At 38.4% G+C, this 23,388-nt stretch overlaps 1 protein-coding gene across 1 annotated transcript; it reads left to right on the top strand.

Moving 5' to 3' along the window:
- The first annotated feature begins 1,732 nt into the window (after positions 1-1,732).
- On the top strand, positions 1,733-20,597 carry LOC145779277 (N-alpha-acetyltransferase 16, NatA auxiliary subunit-like). The gene is made up of 19 exons (XM_082590819.1): positions 1,733-1,864; positions 3,609-3,693; positions 4,134-4,327; positions 4,467-4,535; positions 4,742-4,876; positions 5,201-5,348; positions 5,603-5,687; positions 6,086-6,216; positions 6,932-7,111; positions 7,902-8,068; positions 8,350-8,502; positions 8,817-8,945; positions 9,161-9,310; positions 15,532-15,710; positions 15,836-15,917; positions 16,172-16,385; positions 17,286-17,429; positions 17,727-17,824; positions 17,905-20,597. Exons 1-19 carry the CDS (start codon positions 1,808-1,810, stop codon positions 18,256-18,258), a joined length of 2,754 nt encoding a protein of 917 aa, XP_082446945.1. The 5' UTR covers positions 1,733-1,807; the 3' UTR covers positions 18,259-20,597.
- Positions 20,598-23,388: the final 2,791 nt, after the last annotated feature.

Genomic DNA, 23,388 nt, shown 5'->3' on the forward strand with positions numbered 1-23,388 from the left:
ACAATTTTTGTATGCACTTTTTATTAAAATACACATTGTGAAATCGCAAAGTCTCATTACTGTAATAAAAACAGCAGCAAGACAAAAAATTGTGTCTAGTATACTTATGCACGCCATCCTGAATTTTATCTGCAGCTCTGGTTTGAACATGCAAGTGGGCGATTAAATTTTGCGGATCGTGAATCCTAAAAAATCAACCAGCAGTTTGTGAATGAACATACAACTAAAAAACAACAGACAGGAAATAAAACAGCAGTTTGTGCATGTATGATTGTATGTGTTGTGCACTATCAATCAATGGATCACTCTGTACTCTCAATCTGCGCTATTGATCGACTAGCCCGCAACACTAACCTTAAGCTCGGACCCCCAACTCCAGAAAACATCAATTGATTGTGCATAACACATGCATACATTGGCACTGATGCATCCAGAAGTTTGTTTTTGTATTTTTTGGTGATATACTGCTTGGCAGTTGACATAACACCAATACAAAGCCAAAACATTCCATAAAATGCACTGTTTTTTTTTACCCCAAATCAACGAATTTTATTGGGGTAAAAAAAAACACCTCAATAATAATTTACACAAACATTTGGAGGCCCCAGTCTTTGTTGCATCTAGTAGCCTCACAACATAGTACTCACAATATAACATTAAAACATTCATACTACCTATCACTAAAATTTAGCAAAAACCTTTAATAAACTCCTCCGAACCTTTTTTTGCACCCTTTGCTGGCCATATTTACTCCATTTAACATAGCTCTTCTTTGTCAAATCCAATCTTTTTCCTCTACCCCTCAAAGTAATCTCCAAAGACCACTTAAACAGACACTAAAAAAGTTGAGTGAATATCTACTCATTTTAGATGTGAAATGGTAAGTGTTTTTTTTACCCCAATAACCCCACTATTTTTTTTACCCCACTTGACTATAGTTAAATTGAATTTTTAATTGTCAGTTTTATTTATTTTTCATGTATTTCAGATGTAATTATTGGGCCATTCCTGATCAGGATACAACAATATGTTGAAAACGTTAAGAAGTTTAGTTTATAAATTAAATGTTATTTTTGTATATTTTTTCACTATAACAAAATAATAAAAAATATGTTAAGCATAATGATATAATTTGTAGCCTAATGAATTAACAAGATGGATGGATTGGATTAACAAGGATTAAAATGGATTAACAGGTTATTTAATTTTGGCAGCTAAGTCACCAACATTTATTGCTAAAATCAGATAAACAACACATCTAGCTACAGGCTCGATAGATACAAATACAGTACAATGCTTTTTTTAAATCCAAGCAAAACTAGAAAGTTTCCCAGGCAAATGATGTCAACCAGAAGTAGGAACTGTAAGAATTTCAGATAAGGCAGTCTATTGAGTCAGGAGCATGTGCCCTTGTAACGGCAGATATTCTCTACGGCTGTATTAGGCGTTATGGAAAAGCATGGCATTACTGCAACTAAATATAGAGGGGAAAATAACAGCCAAAGTCTGTCTTTGAACACGGTTGAATGTGACTGCCAAAGCTACTGTCAGAAGTCAGTGAATGCAGCTCGACTTCCACTGTTTGCTGCATTGTTGCAAAACAATCAAGACCGAAAAAGTTTTATTTTCAGCATTGCATAGTTTATTAAATACTTTTAATAAAATTCTTTTTATCATATGTTTTTCAAGCAAATATTTAACACAGCCTAATAGCATTTTGCTTTTTCAGAAAGTGTTTTTGTGGCTTTACTAAATGTTTGAGTGAATCTGGTTTCTATAGTTAATATATATTTCAATAAAAAACAACATGCCAACTAGTCAACCCTTGCCACCAAAAGAAAAAGCTCTTTTCAACAGAATTTTGGTAAGCCTTCAATACTACTTCGCAACTGAGTAGTCACAAGTCTTCAAACACAAGTCATGTGATGCTTGTTGTGCTTTAGATCAGGCCTTCTGAAAGTATGGGTCGTGACCCTCTTTAGCGTCACCAAATTAAAAGTAGGCCTACCGTACATTGGGTACTGGGTAGTTTGCACTGTAAACAGTCCAACTAAAGAAAAATTAATTTATTAAGTCGGGTCTCAGAATAAAAAAAGTTTGTGAAGCCCTGCTTTAGATTACATTTTTTGACATACCGTTATTTATCTTTATCATGTTAATAACTTGCTAAATAGTTTAATTACTATACAGAAAAAGGTATTACTATATTCAACGTGTATTTCGTTTTTTTAAAGTATTATTGTATACCACATTTTTGATAGCTGAATAACAACCAATTTGCATGAGTCATTTAAAGACTTTGAAAGTATGTAATATTGTCGGGATTTTAAAGAGACTACCTCAGTCAGGGAGCAAGTTTTTTAGGCGCAGACAGTTAGGCGCCGGTCAAGTAGGCGCGCACACTGTGGCGTCAGGATATTTAGGTGCTGTGCACTGTGGTGCCCGTTCATTTATGTGCTATTCTTAGTAGAGTCTGCAGATTGTATCAGCTTGGCAGGTAGGGCAATGCTTTTCACACAAAGTGTTATATTGAACAGAAAAATATGTTGTCTTCTTAATGCGCTTGCATTTATTTGTTGTTAGTCATGGCTTCAGTGAGTGAAGCTACTTAAACCGGCAATGCCTTTCACACAAAATGCTATATTAAACAGAAAAATATATTGTTTTTTAATGCGCGTGTTCGGCATTTATTTGTTGTTAGTCCAGGTTTGCGTCAGCGAAATTGTTATCAATAAATTATTTAAGTTTTCGAACATGACTGATCAAGTTCACTTTTAGTTAAGTTAAATAATAACTACACTAGACATCAGTAAAAAATGTACCGTAGCCTATATTCAAGCGGGTGGTAGGCTTGAGTGAAGAGTAACTTAGTTTTCTGTCAAAACCTGCAATAGGTTTTGCCAAAGCTGAGCTGATACAATCTGCAAACTTTACTAGGAATAGCACCTAAATGAACGGGTGCCACAGTGCTCCTCACCTAAATATCCTGACACCACAGTGTGTGTGCCTATTTGACTGGCGCCTAACTGTCTGCGCCTAAAAGACGTGGACCCCTCAGTCAGCCCTGGTTTTTTTTTTTTTGCTGAGACTTTTCGGTCATTTGTCCGAAATGACTTGAAAAAATTCGGTCAATTTTATTTATTTCGGTCATTTTCGGTCATATATAGTCAATTAAATATATATGTTTTCGGACATTTTGACCAAATTGACTGTATTTTTTTCAGACATTTTGCTAAAAAATCGGTGAATGACCGATAAATGACCGAAAAAAAAACCCAGAGTTAGCCTGAGGATCAATTTTCACATGTTAATTGCTTGTGTCCATATTTGTACCATAACTTTATATACCATAACATACCATAACTTTAATATGCAGTAGAACCAAAACTGTTGGTTCATGTTTTTGAATGAAAAATGTGGCTGCGGCCAGTGGCTTTATGATCCTTAAAGAGACATCTAATATATCAAAGTTTTAATATCTTTATCCTCATTACATATTTACTAACCATATGTTTGTATACAAAAATGTTCTTAGGTAGCCTAGCTTAAGGTTTATTTTATGCAGAAATATATTTCACTTATTTTAAATTGTTCTCTGTATTTTACAGAAATGCTATGAACAAAAGCAATACAAAAATGGGTTAAAGTTTGCGAAGCAGATCTTGTCAAATCCAAAGTTTTCAGAGCATGGTGGTAAGTTGCTGTTTTATTGCACAATGCACATAAACAATTAAGCATGTTTTAAAATATAAATATTTCATGTGTGGTGTAATATATTTTACATTTTCAGTGGTACGCCTTAAAACTGGCTGTGTGAGAAATTACATATTGTAGTTAAAAATTTAATGCCAAATTATAAATAATAGAGTATGAATAGAATATAAAAATTTCAATCAACTGTGTGGAAGATGTATGGAAGACTTCATGCATTCCATATATGAAATCTTTCATGTCATCACAAGAACACTACATTCTACTACAGTATACCTTGCCTACTTCAATGCATGACATCTAAAATAAGAAAACAACAATTTTAATTAAAATACGATATATCAAAAGTATAACCTAAGGGTGCTGATTAGAGTGACGCACAATCGCACATTTTACAAGTAAGTATTTTTTGTTTTTCACAGAGACGCTTGCAATGAAAGGTTTGACCTTAAATTGCACAGGAAAAAAGGAAGAAGCATATGAACTTGTTAAGAAGGGTTTGAAAAATGATTTAAAATCCCATGTTTGTTGGCATGTGTATGGCTTACTGCAACGCTCAGACAAAAAATATGATGAGGCCATTAAGTGCTATCGCAATGCACTTCGTTGGGACAAGGTAAGCAGTAGGCTATGGTTTGTTATTTATGGCAACAAAAGTTGATCAGAGCTCTTGCAAAAACACTTCAAGCATTTTTTACTGCACAATGGCAGAAAAATGTGTGGTCGTTGAAATATTAAAATATCTTATTTTTCAGGAAAACTTGCACATACTACGAGATTTGTCAATGCTGCAAGTACACATGAGAGACTTAGAGGGATACAGGGTAACAGTATTCTTTTCTGATAAAATATTCGTTTTTTGTTTTGATTTAAGAAAAAAAGTTAGTTGTTACAATAGGCTTGTTGTACAATGTCCAATTGTACATATGGCATGTAGAAAAAGATTTTTATTTTTATTGTGTAATGTTGTAGCTTTGTTTTGTTGTAAATTGTCTAACTTACTATTTCTTTAATGGGCCTGGCCTGTTAGGATACTCGTTACACCTTGCTCCAACTTAAACCTGGACAACGTGCATCTTGGATTGGCTACGCTATTTCAAACCACTTGTTGAAAGAGTATATGATGGCTTTTAAAGTTCTTGAAGAGTTTGCTAAGACACAACAAGTAAGCTTTTATGGCTTGAAAACGGTTTACATTTTTTAGATAATAATCTACATTGAACGTGTTTGTAAACGTGTCTGTGAATGCTTTTTCGTGCTGCATCATGCTACGTTTCTACTTTGTTTGACTACTCAGCACTGCGCAGATAGCAAACTTGTTCCAATTGGACTAAACAACTGACCTTGTGGGAATTTAAAAAGTGAACTGAAATAACCTCACGGCTGATTTGGCACCAGATGCGAACGCAACAGCAACAGAAAGCCACGTCGAGACAATAATCAACAAAAATCTTTATGCTTGATTGTGATGGGACTTTTGTGATTTCAGTCACAGGATGTGCAGTACGAGCAGAGCGAGCTTCTGCTTTACCAAATCGAGATCTTACAGGAAGCTGGCCTCAATCAGCAGGCACTTGATCACCTAGAGGAGAATAAAGACAAGATTGTTGATCGGTTGACTTGGCTGGAAACGAAAGGTTAGTTGAACCAATGATGTGCTAGCATCCCGGCCAGCAAAACCCGTTTTTTTTACATTGATTCAACATTTGTAGACGTTGAATCAAACTAAAAAGAACATATTTTGAAGCTGATTTATCTCAAAATTGTTGCCCGTATACAACACCCAATGATACTAAAAAGCCAACTTATGCTTTTTTCACTTAAAAGAACTTTTATATATGTGTAATTTTAATAATTCAACATCACCCACTATCATATTTGCTTCTAACAGGTGACATATTTATCAAGCTCAATCGGTTGGCAGAAGCTGAGGAAATTTATACGGATTTATTGTACAGGAATCCAGAAAATCACAAGTGAGAAAAGTGTTTGCAGTTTGACATGGTGTTCAAATTGTAAGTGATCGCAGTGATTCTTTGCGGTCAGCAAACATATGAAGCGTCTGGTTTCCAAGAGTTTATCGCAATCAATTTACTCATTTGTACCACTTTTTATTGGTTCTATTTTTTGTTTGTTCTGATCTCCAAATTCTTGCAATTTCAAAGATGGTTGGATTAGCGAATTTCTAGTGTATTTATCAAGGTGTTTTGGTTAAATCTTCCTGTCGATTTCCAAAAAGTAAGCATCATTTCTTTATATACTATACTGCAAAGCATTTTTGTGGCATTGTTTTTAGCGCTTTCAGGTTAGAGATGAAAATTGTCGGTTTAGCTAGCGAAACTTAAATACTTAAATCTACATTGTTTGAATGAAGATATTACAAAAAAATGGAAGTTATCGTCAATCCTTCCACTGATGAGGAAAGGTTGCAGTTGTATGAAGCTGTAATAGACAAGTTTCCCAAAGCCGACTCTCCAAAGCTGTTGCCGTTAACCTTCACGTCTGGTAAGCTGATTTCCAGTCAGAAAACCGCCAGTTATTTACATTGATTCAACATCTGCATACGTTGACTGGCAGTGCGCCAATTGCGCATTTCCTTGCGCGATGTCCACCAGCGAGATTTTTTTTGATTACAGACATAAAAGCGTTATATTTTTGATGCAAAATATGTGCATTGCTTTACTTCACCGATCCTTCAAAATCATTACTTCACCAAGCTCTTGGTTTCTATGCATTTTCTATTTTATTTCTTTGTTTTTGTTTTACTTTGTTCAAAGAACTGCATTAAGAATCGTTGAGTGGACTGTTTACCAGAAAGAAAAAAAAAAACATTTAAAATTCTATCTTTGTTTTAGAATTAATGGTTTCATATCTGACTTTGTGATCAAAGAAAAACTCTTCGATGGATATCGCAATGATGGGTTTCGCCCTAACATGAAGCGCGCTACTGACTGTTCAGTGTCCACTGCTCATTTGATCAATGTAAAAAACGACTGATTTTCTGACTGAGTTGAATTGTTTTATTTATGAACTGGAAGTTTTAAAAAAAAATTTACAAATACAAAAAACTTTATTTATCACAATCATTGAATAACCATGTCGCCCCCTTTGAACAAACAGTTATGGTCGAAACCTTATGAAATAAAGATAAAGAAATATTTTTGTTCAAAGCGGAAAGTTCGAACAATACTGTGATTTTAAAATTCTTTTCACATGGCAGGATCTATCTTCAAGAAGCTTGTGGACAAGTTCATGCGATCTCAGTTAAAACGCGGCGTACCACCACTGTTTACGAGTTTAAAGCCACTATATTCCGATCAGGAAAAAGTAGATACCATGTGTCAACTTGTGGAAGGCTACATTGACTGCTTAGACAAGCATTCTATGTTTTCAGAAACAGGTAATGTGGATTTTTCAGTTAAAACTCTGTTAACAAGACAAATTTACTTTAAGCCTATGAACATGACCTACCAGAATATGAACTATCCCAGACAGCAAAAATGAGGGATTTTTGCTGTCTTGGATGTTTACTAACAACGCATGCTGTTACGTGATTTACTTTTATTGTGGTGATTGTTTTGTCTTTTCAATTATTGTTTTCGTAAAAGCTAACCCTTCATAACATTAATGCGTTACACCTGTGTCGCCTGCACCATCATCTTCACCTACCTTGGGGTTGGTCGGCGTTATAGTATACTCTGAGTCAATGGATGAAATTATCTTTTCCCACGCAGCTTCATTTTAGAATAAGTTTCTAACCATTTTTGATCTGCTAGCGCCATTTTTGGCAGACACAATGATAAAGAATCACAGTCCCTAATTATTTCTTAGTTGCATTTCAATTTTATTTCTGCATTTGCTTTAGAAATGTTTCTAACTTTCCATCAGATCAAATGGTTCCTGTCTTGTTGACTGTGCTTTGTGTTGTTTGTTTGTTTGTTTGTCGTATCCAGGCTTACACCCGGTGGTTGAAAATTTAGATTAAGTGGACGGGAAGGCAAGGAAGCCAATCTTCGTGTCCACCTTCAGGCGTGCCTTTAGGTGTCCTGCCAAAGACACAGCCGCATGCTCTTGAGCGGTGTCGAACCGGCGACCTTTCGATTGCCGTTCCAAAGCTCTCACTACTCGGCTATGCAGCCGACTGCTTTGTGTTGATTCGTTGATATAAAAATGTTGTCACCGATTTTCAGATTCTGAGAAGCAACCACCCACCACGCTTCTTTGGGCGAAATTTTTCTACGCTCAACATTTGGACGCGACAGAACAATATGAAAAGGCATTGACTGTACTGGACGACTCCTTGGCACATACTCCGACGCTGATTGAGCTGCATGAAGCCAAAGCTAAAGTTTTGAAGGTATGACTTAATGTCTCAGTTATCTCAAATGACAATTTTAAAAATCAACAGTTTTGCGTCATGTGACGAGAACGAGCGATTCCATTCCAATTAAGAGCAGAAAAAATGCCGTGCAATGTTTCCAGAGCCTAAACTTTAATTAGTAGTGGAGACCATTCTGTTTATGCGTGGCTGGACACAAGCCTTTTGTATTGTACGCTGTATGCAATATGCATTGACCTTGTTCATTGGGGCAACAGGGCTCGATGATTATTCGATAACTTGCGTTCATTTCCACATAGCATTTGGGCGATTATCCTGGCGCGGTGGCCAGTATAGACGAAGCCCAGTCCCTCGACACGGCTGACAGGTTCATCAACTGCAAGTGTGCCAGCTACATGATTCGCAACGACATGATTTCCGAAGCCGAAGAAACTGCAGCCAAATTTACACGAGTATGTCGAGTGCATGCGCCTGGTTATCATTTGTATCGGGATGAGACTGCTTCCTTTAATGCTGCTAATATGTTGTCTCATTGGTTGGTACGTGACCGCCACGTACGTGACCCAATTGAATTGAGTTTGTCTGCTTGAACTTTCGTTTGCACTTTCCGTAGTATTTTTAATATTTCTTGCGTTCAACAATGAATTGTTTTAATTAACTGGTGTACTACCATCCACTCTCCAACATTTATTGCAGTTTTGTAAAAAGCTTCATGTCATTGGAGCATCCTTGAATAACTTATCTATCAACTGGCATGGTTGTGCAGGAAAACGTGAGCGTGGAAGAATATCTGCGAGAGATGCAGTGCATGTGGTATGAAATGGAATGTGCGGCTGCTCACGCTAGGGCGAAGAGATACGGAGAAGCCTTGAGAAAGTGCCATGAAGTTGACAGGGTAACTCAATTTTTTTCCCTTGATGTAAAATTTAGAGTTTAACAGTTTAAAACATCGTCATTGAGTAGTTCGTTGTTGACGAAGTAGGGATGGCTCATTTGAAGTAACTTTTCATCAGAACTGTTCTGTTATTAGCTTCATTCCTATATCGGTTTAAGCATTCAGATACCAAGTTGTTTTTTTTACTTACAAGGATGCTTTGGTATTGTTTCCAGCACTTCACAGAGATTATTGAAGACCAGTTCGACTTTCATCAATACTGCATGCGTAAGATGACGTTACGTTCTTACGTTCACATGCTCAAGTTGGAGGACGTACTTCGCTCGCACCGGTTCTACTACCAAGCTGCTAGAATCGCTATCAAGGTATAGTAAAATACATTCAAATTCATACATGCAGTTGTGTATACATTCGGAAAAACTGACAGTTGAAAATGCATTTGGAATGTTATTTTAAATGATACATTTTCCAAATTGCAGCCATCATGTTTTGAGAAACTTGAGCATTAAGTAAATTGATTTATTTCTATCGTTTGCGCCAATTCATCAAATGGCCTTATAAAAATGTTGGTCTAGAATCTAGATGGCGGTGTTGGTCTTCCCGGCCATTGAGCGTGAACTCTGTAGCTACAAAGAACATTTTAGGGGTGGCAAAAACAAGTGTTGGGGACAAACGTCATTCAACATAAATTACAATGCTGTTAAAGCATTGCAATCATAGGCGCCGACTCCGGGGGGGCGGAGGGGCGGCGCCCCCCCGTGAATTTAGCTCGGGGTGGCTGCCCCCCCCCCGCACATTATTTAAAAAAAAATCCTAAATCAAATGTTTCTAAGTTCAGATTTGCGTTAGTTTGACCTTCATTGCGGATCGATCTCAATTAAAAGATCTACTTGTTGCAACAAGAGCGCTGCTCCTAAGATAACAAAAGAAACAGAAGTACGGTAGCTGATGAACGCCAGCATGGTGCCGTTGAAGCATAGTAACAATGATTGAAAAACGTTTTTCTTGCAGTTTTAGTGTCGATCGTCATGTTAATCACTTTATCTTGATAATAATTCTTCGCCATTTCAGAACTATAACTACGGTTTTAGAAGGTTTTTTAAAAAATCAGTAAAGTCACTCTGAAAGGCTTTCATCAGACCTGCGACTTGCGCTTGAAGAGTCAAAGCGCCATGTAGCCGGTCAATACGTCACATAACTAATCAACTTCCACCGAACGATGTCGTGTGGCTAATTGCGTCACAATGCTCTGGGCAGGAGTCGGAAAATTTCTACACCAACGCTACTATTTTCTGCTGTGCAAAGTTTCACAGGCTTTTTTCTTTAAGTTTATTTTTGCGTGTCGTGTGAGCGAAAGTGAATTTTTCTTGGGTCTTTTCTTTCTCACTGTAATACCAAAACTTAACAAATTTTGTTGCATCTTGCTGTAATAGTCTACTCGTATAATCTAATTTAGTAGCCAACCTTGCCGTATCAATATTACTCGGAGATCAAAGCCAGACATTGTGTCGTAAAACTTGAACTAAATTGCGCCTGATTAGTGTAGAAGTACCTGTACTCTAGGGTGTCACAGGCGCCCTCATGTGGCCAAAATCACCTGAACTTTTTTTCTGGTGTGACATTTCACATATTAAGGCACTTTGCAAAGTTTGATTGAGATTGGACAAAAATTGGATGTGCAGATTGAAAACGAAAGTCTAAACCGAAATACAGTAAAATTAGGGGATTTCCTAGTTTGAACATCAGTTTTTTTGCTATTTTTCATCTTTTTCTCAACATTGAAACAAGGTAAATTCAAGAATTAGGTTAGGAGACCAGTGCCAGTATGTCAAGATCTCAATTGAGGTCAAGCATGACAGCTCCGCGCCTGTTACATTGATTCACCATCTTGCAACATTGAATCAATATAGCTGGCTTGACCTCACTCAGGGTCTTGGAATAATGGCTTTAGTATTTCTTCTTCTGTTGAATCAGTGTTGCAGCGCCCAGGAAAGCTTAGTATTAAACCCATGCAAGTTGTGACTTAATCTGGGAGAATATAGCAGACAGCAAAGATAAGGCAGGTAGCCTACTGTAAGAAAGGGTTATGTTACCTTCGCTTCTTGCAGGAAAGGCTAATAATGTTGCAAAACCTGTGGTTGTATTGTTTTTTAGGTTATTCTATTAATGATGATTGATACGGTAGTGCTTTTACAAATCGGTCTGGTTAGTATTACATTAATGAACCGCCAGTCTCAGAATGTTGAAAAACAGTATCTTCTTCTTTCTACTATTCCAATGAAAGATGATCAGAAAATCAAGGGAAGTAAACTGCCAACTTATCATCAAGTGATTTTAAGCTTTCTTGCCTTTAAGCAGGAGCTTGAATCTCAAAATCCCACGAAAAGGAAAATCCAAATATCAGTAGATGCAGCAAATGAGACAGTGAAGGACATCTTAACGTTTTACTACAAAGCTAATATTCCAACAATTCATCCAAAAAAAATGGCTCAAAAAATTCAATCTTTTCGAGATGAAATGAGTCTTATCTTCAAAATTCAGATCAAATACTTCCATAGGAGTGATGGAAAGCAATCGGAAAGGATTAAGGAATTTAAAAAGAAACTTCAATTGACCTTTCCTTTCTGGCCTCGCGATGTAATGAAGAAAATGTCAATTGAGGAAGATAAAGAATTTTTGTGGAGCATGCAAACTACCAGAGAGGCGTCAATGGCAGGGAGAGACAATGCTTTGCGTAAGACGTTAAAACGAAAACATTCTAGAAAAGAAGCAGAAGTGCAAAGGAAAGAAAAAGAAATAAAACGTCAAGAGGCTGAATCCAGCAGCAAAAGTAACATTTCACTTTCTTCTAGCGATGATACCAGTGATGAAGTGACTGCAGTTAACACTGCCGAGCCTTCTACATCCACAGGAAGTAAAAGGAGTCACCGTCGAGTTGTAAAAACCGGTACCACAATATTTGTACCACACGACATTTCACGATCACCTGGTTTAGTGGCCACAAGTTTACTAAACAGAATAACACCAACTGCATTATCTGCAACGCTACACTCGTTAATCAAGAGTTGTTCTGGTGAAACTATTCGTGTAAACTTAAACCACATGACGGTTCAAAGGTATAGAGTTGAAACGATTTTCAATATTTCTGAAGCGGTTAAAAAAGGTTGGGTACCTCCTGAAGTTGGAACCATTCATTGGGATGGTAAAATGATGGAGTCACTAACAAACCTTAATAAGCAAGTTGATAGGCTTCCGATATTACTATCAGGTATTGGAGGCTCAAAACTGCTTGGTGTTCCTTATTTGCCTGCACAAACATCCGATCCAAAAGAAAAGCAAATAGCCAATGCAAGCATGGAATTGTTAAACAATTGGAACTGTACTGCATGTCTTGCTGCAATGGTGCTTGACACCACAAGTAGCAATACGGGCCACAAAACTGCGGCCTGTATCCAAATACAAGATCATCTTGGAAAAGGCCTACTTTGGGCAGCATGCAGGCATCATTGGGGAGATAATACTGACGCATGTTTTGGAAGAACTCAAAATAGAAAGCAGCAGTGGACCCAACATTTCCATATTTCAACGCTTTAAAAGCAATTTTCAAACTCTTTCTGACAGCGCATCAGGTTGTTTTCATACATCAAAATCGCACGAGGAAATTGATCTGCTTGCCAGCAAGCGGGAAGAATTGTCTGAGCTGATAAATCAGATGAAGCTCCATCCAGAATCATCCAAATTTTTAAGAAGCGACTACTTAGAACTTTTGAATTTGTGTCAATTGTATTTGAACATTGAGCCACCTACCAGTAAGGATATGTCTCTCTAAAGATCTGGAGCATTACACAGAGCCAGGTGGATGAGCAAACTTATATATTCACTGAAAATTGTGCTCTTACAAGACGAAATTCATAAATTGCCCCCAAAAAAAGGCCATCATGAAAGCATCTCAACTCGAAAAGTTAAAGAGGTTTCTACAATTTACAGTTTATTTCTATGTATCATGGTGGTTTACATCCCCCATTAGCTGTGATGCTCCGCTGAATGACCTACAATTATTACAAGCATTGTCTGCATACAGAGAAATTGATTCAACAGTTTCTCAATGCGCACTCAAAGCGTTTAAGAAACATTTGTGGTATTTAACAGAGGAAATGATTCCATTATCACTGTTTAGTGCCAATATTTCTAATGCTTACAAGGATGCAATTTCTCAGAAATTGCAACAACAACAGAACAATAATGGGATTTTCCTGAAAAGATTTGGAATTGGATTTGGAAAGCCAATATTTCCAGATGTCACTGAACTTAGTGAAAATACTTTCCTGCCTGATTTTGTCGGTCCCGATTCGTGAACTTTTTTCATCTCATGAAGATAAACTCCTCATTTCTTTCTAAGTCATCCGATGAGTGGCATGAAGAACAATCATATGTTGAGGCGAAAAAGAAAGTTGATGCTTTCAGAGTCGTTAATGATGCCGCTGAGCGAGGCGTCAAGTTGGCCCATGACTTCTTGTCAACTTCAAACCTTGAAGAACGCTACCAAAACATTCTCCAAGTAGTCGAAAATTATGCGAGGAAGGTATTACCTAATCAATGTACTCGACAACTACAGTCTGAGGGCACATGGTTTTTAACCATGTAATTGTCAAAGTACTGACTGAATAACTCCATAAAGTGTTGTCAGCTTACACAACGTTGCAATCAGCATTATTTGCAGCCTGTCAAAGCATACCAGTAGCCTATTATGCTGCATTTTACTTTGTAATTAGATACTAGATAGTTGTGTGTTATTAATTGCCATTTTACCTTTCCATTTCACTATTATTGCAAGCGTTAAAATAAATGTAGGCCTCCATAAATTTTACGCTATTGTGATTTTGTTGTTAAGTAGTGGATGTCTGGACTCTAAGCATTGTGCTTTGTGTTTATCTTTCTGTGTTACGTTTTTACTGACTATGTTTAGTGCGTAAAGATCCAAATTTTTGTTTTTGAGTCCAAGTTCCGTACAAACATAGCTGAGATTTTGATCTTCAAAGACCAAAAAGTTTTCAATAAACAAAAACGATTAGTTAATGATTTTCCTTTTGATTCTTCAAATGCTGTAGTAATTTCATCTCAATAGGCATTTTCTTTACATGGATCCTTTTTATAATGCATGAAACCTCATATTTTTAGGCATTTTTCATAAATTGTTGAACATATACAATTGACACATGGTCTGTACGATTGTAAATTAGTAAGTAAGTTCACCAGAAAGTGTTCGAAGTTCAAATACTCCGTAACTGAGAAGAAATGTCTGAGTTTTGATGATCTAGAGAGGATTTTACTATTGAAATTGTGCAAATTTACCTTTAAAAACTTTAAACTTAATCTGCACGTCCAAATTTTATCAAAACTTATTGAAATTTCTCACGTATGTTTTTTTTACCAAGTGTCACATATAAAAAAAAGTTCAGGTGTATCGGACGCAATTTTAATTTTTGAGGGGCGCCTGTGGCACCCTACTGTACTCCTATCGATTCTTAGCGAAGAATTCACCTTTGTTACGCTGATTCAATCATGTCATCAATTGTTGAAGCAACGTAAAAATCGAAAGTTTTCCTCCTTGAATGGAAGCTAAGGAATACAGTATTCACATTTTCTAGATGCGCGCTAGAATGCGCTGGAAAATATATTATCGCAACAATTGTTTGTGCTATGCTATGACGATTTGTATCGCTAGTTCCTGTGTTATTTCTTGGACAAATATGACCGATCTAGATGGTACTTCCCGCGGACATCACATGCTGTGAGGACATGTCCGCCGTAAATTTCGAGGCCTGAGCCTACATTATAAAGCTTGGCGATATACAATGGCAGATAGACGCAAACAAACATCAATGCTGACAAACAAACATCAGCATTTTGAATGTAAGCAATCGGTCGGCTAGAAAGTTTGCCCCCCTGGCAATTTTCAAAACTCGGCGCCTATGATTTGCAATAGTATTAAAGCATATTTTTGGGAAGAGCAAGGTAAAATTTTGGACGGGGGATTGCCCTCCCAACGCCACTTCCCTATTGCTACGTCCCTGTCTATAGCTGCGGCACTGGAGTTGTAAATGAAGCATATTTTCCGGTTTCAAATCTGCAGAACTTGCCTCGCCATGGGACGCAGTTTTCTGCCGGAATGGCCCGTTTCGGTGAGTCCGATTCGGTGAGTCTAATTCGGTGAGTCCGATTCCCTATTCAGTGATTTTTTGAATTTTTTTTTTAAATTATCGGGTACCGTAGCCTAACTATCATTGTCGTTTTAGGGTTAGGGGTTAGGAACTCACCGAATTGGACTCACCGAATAGTAGCAGACCCGTTTTATGCACATTGCTTCGACTTAGCTGTTTTGAATGAGCATTAAAAACGAACAATTAACTCAGTTAAATTCCGTAGTTCACATGGAGATCAGTTGGTTGTTCGCAGCACTGGAGCTGTTTATCTTTTTATGACTCTGCTCGTGCTCCACGCCCCTTGGACCATCTCCAGCTCACTGAACAACACACCAGTGCTAGCAACCCAGTTGAAAGTGCGACTAACAGTTCATGTTGCGAAGGTTTACATTCATCTCCACGATGAACCTTACAAACCTGGCGACCAAGAAACCAAGGAGGCGGAATCCAAACTGACTAACGCCGAGCTGAAGAAGTTGAAGAATAAGCGAAGAAGGCAGGAACTTAAAAAGGCCGCTGCTGAAGAGAAGAAACGTCAGGAAGAAAAGGCCCTGAAGCGAAAGTATGCATCTGCACAAATGCTGCTCTTGTCGCTTTCCTATTTTAAAACCTGAATGCATTACGAGTGCTTAAATTTTGATTTACATGTAATTGAAATCTTTTTAAGGTATGGTTTATATCCAACAGGCAAACTCAGAAAAATTCAAGAAACGAAGAGGAGAATGATTCTAAAAAAGAGGACGACTTGAAGCCGGAGAAGCTCCTGTCTGTACGTATTGCAGGAGACAATGTTTGTTTGCTTCATTGAATTTTCAACCTGGTTTTTATTCTGTCATGACTGTAGCCCACTCTCTATACAAACGTGCACTGTTCACAAACTTCCTTTTATCTGACTGAATTATTACAATATCATCATAGGTTTGTTTTGTTTTTTTCATTATTGTGTGGGATTGAGAATTTTTGTCTTGTCACTTCAGGTATCTTTACATCAACTTAGCAACCTTTTACGTTGTTTTATTGCAGGTATCGGATTCACTCGAACAAGCCTCGAAGTTTTTGGTTCCACTGGAGTTGCAGTGCTTCCAAAGATGCGACACCCATATTTTCGCTTTCCAAATCGCAGAAAGGCGTGGCAAGCTGCTTGTCATGCTGCGTTCGTTGTTGCGTGCGGAGAAGACCGCCAAGCCAGCAGACCAACCGGAGTTGCACTTATGTAAAGTTCTTTTCGCTAAAAAAGGTATCAAAGCAATGTTTGTACAATTTTTGTTTCAAATTAAACGTTGTTATTATTTTAGTGACGTTTATATAACTTTTAGAAATCAACTTCACTTCCTTTTTTCTTTCTGTTTATTATTGTGTGTCACAATGAGGTGTAGAAAATGAACAAAGCTATGATTTCGGCTTCATAGCCGTAGTGGGAGCCATGGTTTAACGTTCGAAAGACCACCGGTTCGACACCGCTCAAGAGCTTGTGGCTGTATCTTTAGCAAGACACTTAAAGGCCTGCCGCCGATTGCGGAAGCGCCCATCCGACTATAGCCTTTGATTTCTCTGATGATTATGAGCAACAAGCTACTCTAGAGGGAAATGGTTTACTGAACTGAATGAATTCAAGCCCGACTTTAGGTTGTATGAATTAACATTTGTGCAAGCACTCTTGAATAGATGTCTCTTCTGGAGAAATTTGTGCAAAGTTTATTTCAATACTCATAGACAGTGTTGTTAGATTTGGGGTGTACCGTACTGTATTTAACAAACGACTAAAAGTACCTCCTGAAATGGCATTTTAAAATGCTGTACAATTTAAAATTCCAATTGACTGATCTAATCATTGCCTTACAAACAACCAGGCAAGATTTAATGATGATAAAAACTTTTGGGTTTGGAAACTACTCTAAAGCCTGTGCACTGACGCTAATTCGTTTGCAACAATTGTCTTTGATTCCATGGATAAACTTCATTAGTAAAGATATTTAGAATTATGATAACGTGACCTATTAGTGGAGGATTGACTTGAGGGTGCAATCTTTGAGGGCAGCTGTTTTATTGCTTTTGGTGTTTAAGCATCCTGTGGCTTATCCAAATGCTTGCTGCACATCGCATTCAATGCATTGATATTAACTCCTGTCGCTCACAGTTCGAGAAGCCAACGGTGTGTCACCCCACGTCAATGACGTCATCACTGGGCATCTTCCGAAGCTGTTTGGTGAAAAAAGTGCCGAAGAATTCAATGAAAGTTTTTTCAATGAGAATTCCGATTCTCTTTCTCATGTATTTGCGGGTGAGATTTAGTCCATGAACTGTTGTCAGTTGCCTCATGCACATTGGAGAAATCTTATTGCTTGTCCCCAGACAGCAGAATCCATCATTTTACATTGATTCAACGTATGTTGATTGCAGACGGAGAATGTAAAAAGGACTGATTTTTACTATCTGGGTCGTAGGTGTCATATTTTGACGTTAATAACTTTTGTGTTGATTCGTAAAGGTTCAATACAAACAAGAATAACTGCAGCAGCTTTGTTCTATTTCATCTCGAAAGATCAGTGTGTAATTCTTATGACCATGTTTGTTCCAGGGTGTAAAGCGATGTACGCCTTGGACAGTAGAAGCAAAGAAAAAGCTCTAAAGCTATTATTAAACGTTTCTAAAGATTGCAAGAACAATTCGATCAAGGTAATCATTTCGATAGACTGTCTACGTGTATCCAACCTAAGTTTCATTATTTATTCTCAACTGATACCGTTTGTTTTTAGCTGTGTGAATCGATCATGGAATCGCTCAAGAGTAAGCTGTACTTCGGTTCTGTTTCGGAAAAAGAGGTCGAAGAATTTCGAAAAAAATGCAGAGAACTTTATCCTAGAGCTTCGTCGTTTCTTCTCGCAGACGAGTTGAAGCGAAAAAAGCCTGAGATGTCCGATTCTTCCGGGAAGCCTGTTAATGGCATATCTGAACATTCGGAAGAAGACATTATTGAATCGGGAGATGCTGACCATGTTAAGGTTAACAATGTCCAATCGGAAAGTTCCATTAACGTGAAAGAAAATCTAAAACACAAGAATCAGGAAACGTCTGCTTTGGTAGAAAACCACTGCTCGCACGGCGTGTAACGGAATCGGTCAGATGCTTCTACCAAATCATATACCCGAGCGGTTGAATGCACGTTTTTGCAAGCTACGCACATGCGCTGTGTGATCGTTGAAACGTTTTTTTTTCTCAGTAAATAGCATCTTTTTTGCGTGAAAACACATTTGACGACGCACGATCAACATAAAAAATGAATACCTTGCTACTCGTGTAGGTTTTAACACAAGACGGGATTGCGTATCACTGTTATGAGGACCAGCATGCATTGCATGACTCGCACATTGCTTCCGTTTTGTATGGAGGTTTTCGCATTTTCACTTTGATTTACTGTTTTACGAAGAAAAGTTTCTTCTTTGAAACGTGTGTTGTGGTTTTATCTTTAGGAAGCTAATATTGCAGGCTTCTTGTATGTAAATTTGCATTTTCTAGAAAACTGAACTTAAAATTTTTTAATCTCATATTCGAAACACCTAACCGTAAACTAATGATGGACAACTACATTTTGGGATTGTAGTAAGAATCGCTGTTAAAAATACTTGTACTGGGATGAAAGAATTGTTTACTGCATCCAGTGCTCTAGTGCCACTAAGGCATGGTCCATCGTCACTCCGTATCAACACTTGTCCTCAGACCGGCCTCACACCTACGAATGACAGCTTAACTGCACATATCAGCAGTCTTCTGGATTTGAAATGGACTTTAAGGTGTTTCTGTGTCGGACACTATTAGGCATTGGCTCCCAATCTTTTACTTTTGTTTTGTGTATGTGTGAAGTCTCAGTTTCGATTTTTATCACGGGTTACACATTGTTTTACGTCATTTCAATGTCTGACAACTTGATAAATTTCCAATATTATGGTTACATGGGCTTGTTTTGTCGTCACAAAGTTATGTGCAGTTTGTTTTTGTATGGCAATTAATAACAATCTAAATTAAAACATTGGATTACCGGATACTTTCAGTGGGTTAGAGCTGAAAACTGTTAAATAGTGTATTATCTGTTGGCTGTAACAATTGCCCAATTTTTGATAATTAGCTGATCTGTTTCAACAAACTAGAAAACACAACCATCCATGAGACACCTCAACCGTCATTGTGGTGAGTAATCAGTACTTAGTCTTGAAAATGCAGTCAATGCGTATGCTGGAAACGTGCTTCAACTCATACATGAGCGAACCACTTTTGTTACAAAAATTGTTATGTCAATATCAACGTATTGACTGAAGCAGCCACGTTGGTATTCATGTAACTTAAAGATGTTTTATTGCAAGGCATCCAAAACTTTGGCAACTTTGACCAAAATCGTTCATGCTTGGTTAATTAAATGTACTTTCTGTGCTTTTTTACTAATTTCAACCGATTTTGCTTCAATAACTTCTGCGAATGGTTACTTTGTCGTATAAATTATTAAAAGTTTGCTACCATGCTCTTAGTTGATGTATGCAGCTGATGAACTTTAATGTCGCTGTGTTTGCGTTCCCAAATAAGGGTAATATTTATAAAATTGTAGAAATGCTTTGTTCAATTATGACAATCTATACAAAGCACCACCTGGTCTTTCGTTGTACAAATGTTTGCAACTGAAAGGCAGCTCTGGTGCCTCAACAAATGCACTGGTTTAATACTTATTGGAGCGAAAATACTCCAACGTCCAAACTTTACTTAGGATATACAATACCCACTCTAGCCATCACGATCACGATTTAATCAAAACCTGGAACAAATTTGAATCTTGGTGTATCACTCTGCTAATTTGCATACCACGATAGTTCTGACATTATCACAACAATCTTATCCTTCAACGACTGTTCATTGATTAAATTGTCGGCTACATAACCGAGTGGTAAGAGCCCTGGAACAGCAATCGAAAGGGCGCCGGTTCGACACCGCTCAAGAGCATGCGACTGTGTCTCTGGCAAGACACTAAAAGGCGTGCCTGAAGGTGGACATGAAGATTGGTTTACTTGTCTTCCCGTCCTCTTAATCTAAATCTTCAACCACCGGGCGTAAGCCTGGATACGACAAACAAAACAAACATTGATTAAAATGCGATTTTTCTAAAATAATAGTATTTTCAGCTTGTTATGCTTATTCCGTTGCTACCCAGACAGCTAAGTCCGTCATTGTTGACGGGTTTTGTTGTCTGGATAAGAAATGATTAATTGACTCATAGAAATCTTGTTGGCCAACACGTCCAAAATGATTCGTCACTTTGCTGTTAGATACCCAAAAGCAGGCTTTGATATGATTTTCTATTTGTGAGCAAACTGTATGCAGCTTTATGTTGATGTGGTTCTTATAATTTGAGGTCAACGACCATGTTTTTTTTGATTTTCGTCTCAATAAACGAAGTAGTCACGGACTTTTTGGGTTGTGATGTTTAATTACAACATGACCACCATCTCGGTGGGAACAAAACGCAATGTGGATGATGATGTGTTTAACGTCCCACCAGTGACCATTTGTTATTGGTTCTCGAAAGATGTATCTACAGCAGAAAAGGGGTCCACATCTTTTAGGTGCAGATAATTAGGTGCGCACGCACACTGTGGCGTCAGGATATTTAGGTATTTAGCTTTGGAATTTGGTTAGAGCTGAGGCAGTTATCAGGCATGGAGGAACCATTGTAAAAGTAGATGGGCCCAGAAGTCAAAGCCCAATCCAACTTTTGGGGAGCTTCGCCCCCCAGACCCCCCATAAAATTGTTGCATTCCTAAAGTAATACAGTAGAACTCGGTTAATCCGGATCTTCGCCTAATCCAGATAAAACTGGAAGTACACATGATTTGTAATCTTTTTCTTGAGAAACAGCTTTGGATTATCCGGATTATTTAATCCGGATCTTCGCCTATTCCGGACAAAAGTTGCGCTTTCTCTATCGCTTTATCCGGATTTGCAAGACAGTTTTGCAATTTTATGCTAAAACTAAAACTTTGGCCGTAATTTTTTGTAAGTTTTCCATAGAAACTCGTCTTCGGTAACTGTTTTCAAAAGTTTTGAGTAACTACAGATTATTCCGACACGCATGTCTGAAGATGTAACTTTTGCCAGTGTGTTCTTGCGTTAGACGCAGAGTCTACAAATACATTCATTTTACATGCATACTGCATTTCAAAAGAACTCTATCACTGGGTTGCTAATGTGGTGATCGTGCGTCTCGGAATTGGCAGACGACCACACTAATGCGTTCAATTTCGGTGATTTTTACCGATACCCTTCTATCTAGGTAACGTCAGGCTTGATAGAACCGTCATCGGTTAATCCGGATCTTCGCCTAATCCGGATGGAATCACCGGTCAAATCGAATCCGGATTAACCGAGTTTTACTGTACTTGAATTTGTTTACACATTGTGTTTTCATATTTGCCTTTCGTGCCAACAAGCAAAATTTTTCCATTTTTATGCCCGTTTTGGCCAAAAAAAATACAAAATTGTTGAATTGCTCTTTATCAGCGCCTTACAAAATATGGTGATGTGTGGCATGAAACAGCTTAATCCGCTTTTGGGATTTTGCTATATTTCGGTACCTACCACAAACCTAAGTTGTTTCTGGTAGAACACAAGGGTCGACTTCGCTGAGCACCCCGACATCGGGAGCTCCCACTCTCGCATGTAAGGCAACGTCGACCAGCGAGTGTGAGGACTAGCGACCCTCTCCCGCACTGGTGACCCCCGACGCTCAGAACAACGCAGGGCACTCTACCTTTGCGTGTCTCGGGCAAACCCAGCTCTCAGACACTGGTGGGGTGTTATGTGGCACGAAACAGCTTAATCCGCTTTCGGAATTTTGTTATATTTCGGTACCACAAACTTAAGTTGTTTCTGGTAGAACACAAGGGTTGACCCTACAGGTTGACTTGCCTTTGCTTACCATATCTAGTACGGTTCCACAACACGTGGAAGCGGGCGGTGCTGATCTGCGCCCTGACATTGTCCTGCAGCGCCCTGACGGTGTCACGGTTGTATGTGACGTCACTTGCCCGTTCGACTACGGCGCGGATTCCCTTCGAAAAGCCGCCGACAGGAAACACGACAAGTACGGCGAGTTATGTGTAAACATATTGGAAGACAGGAAGCGCCCTTGCAGGGACGTCCTGTCACTTCCGTTCGTCGTAGGCTCCCTCGGGAGCTATGCTCCGTTGAGCTCTCGGGCTTTGGCGGCCCTGGGTGTTCCTGCTCGTGGGGTAGCAGAGGTGGCTAGAAAAGTGGCCTCCCTCTTAATCGAAGGTTCCCTCCGTGTCTGGAAAGCTTGGAACGCCGGGCTCACTCGTGGAGGGGCTACGTCATAGAAAAGACGATTCCAGCGATCAGAAGCTCAATTCCCCAACAACAGAAGCTCTGCAGTAAGCATCCGAGCGCGCAAGACAGCAAACCTCAAAACCCGCCAGTAATTGTGTGACGTCATAGTATGTTAAATCCATTGTTTCATTATCAATTTATCTGTAAACAATTGTCGTTTCATCAGCATGCTGCAGCTCAATGAAGAATACAATCATCATCAATAAAATAAAATAGCAATATATAAATTAAGTATATATTGCATATCGTGAATGGACTCATATCATCTATCAATGACGTAATATCATTAACAACACTGGATCTGTATTTTCATATTTTCAATATTTTAGAATATCACACACTAACTTACCTTCTCCCGATATGCTGCTCTTTCCCGCTCGGATCAACCTCGCGTTGCTTTTAACACATCGATAAACATGATTTCCCGATCAACTCGATGCAACCTCCAAAGTTTCATCCCACTATTCTATATTTTTCCTGGTAATGTAGCCTATTCATATCTACGCTTCGATCGCTAGTCCCCACGACCCATCTGGGCAAACCTGCCTCAACGTCTGGCCAGTGCACATCAGTGCTCGTTGGTTCAACGTCAGCACTTTTCCAGTAAGTAAAGCATACAAAATATTCCCACATAGGCTACCTTCTTTTTCTACACCAATTAATTGAAATTTTATATAATTTTCGTCTCCCACGAGTATTCAAATCGTCCTTGTAGCTAAGCTTCTCTTCCTCGTGGGAGACCCCAAAGTTTATCCGCTCTGCCTACTGGCAGACCGGGTATAGGAGTCAAACGTACCTGTGTTACGGTCACGTGATGGAGACGTGGGCGCTGCCTGGCTTTATAAAATTTCTGT

The sequence above is a fragment of the Aplidium turbinatum genome, chromosome 11 (genome assembly GCF_918807975.1).
Source record: "Aplidium turbinatum chromosome 11, kaAplTurb1.1, whole genome shotgun sequence".
NCBI classification, from domain to species: domain Eukaryota; kingdom Metazoa; phylum Chordata; class Ascidiacea; order Aplousobranchia; family Polyclinidae; genus Aplidium; species Aplidium turbinatum.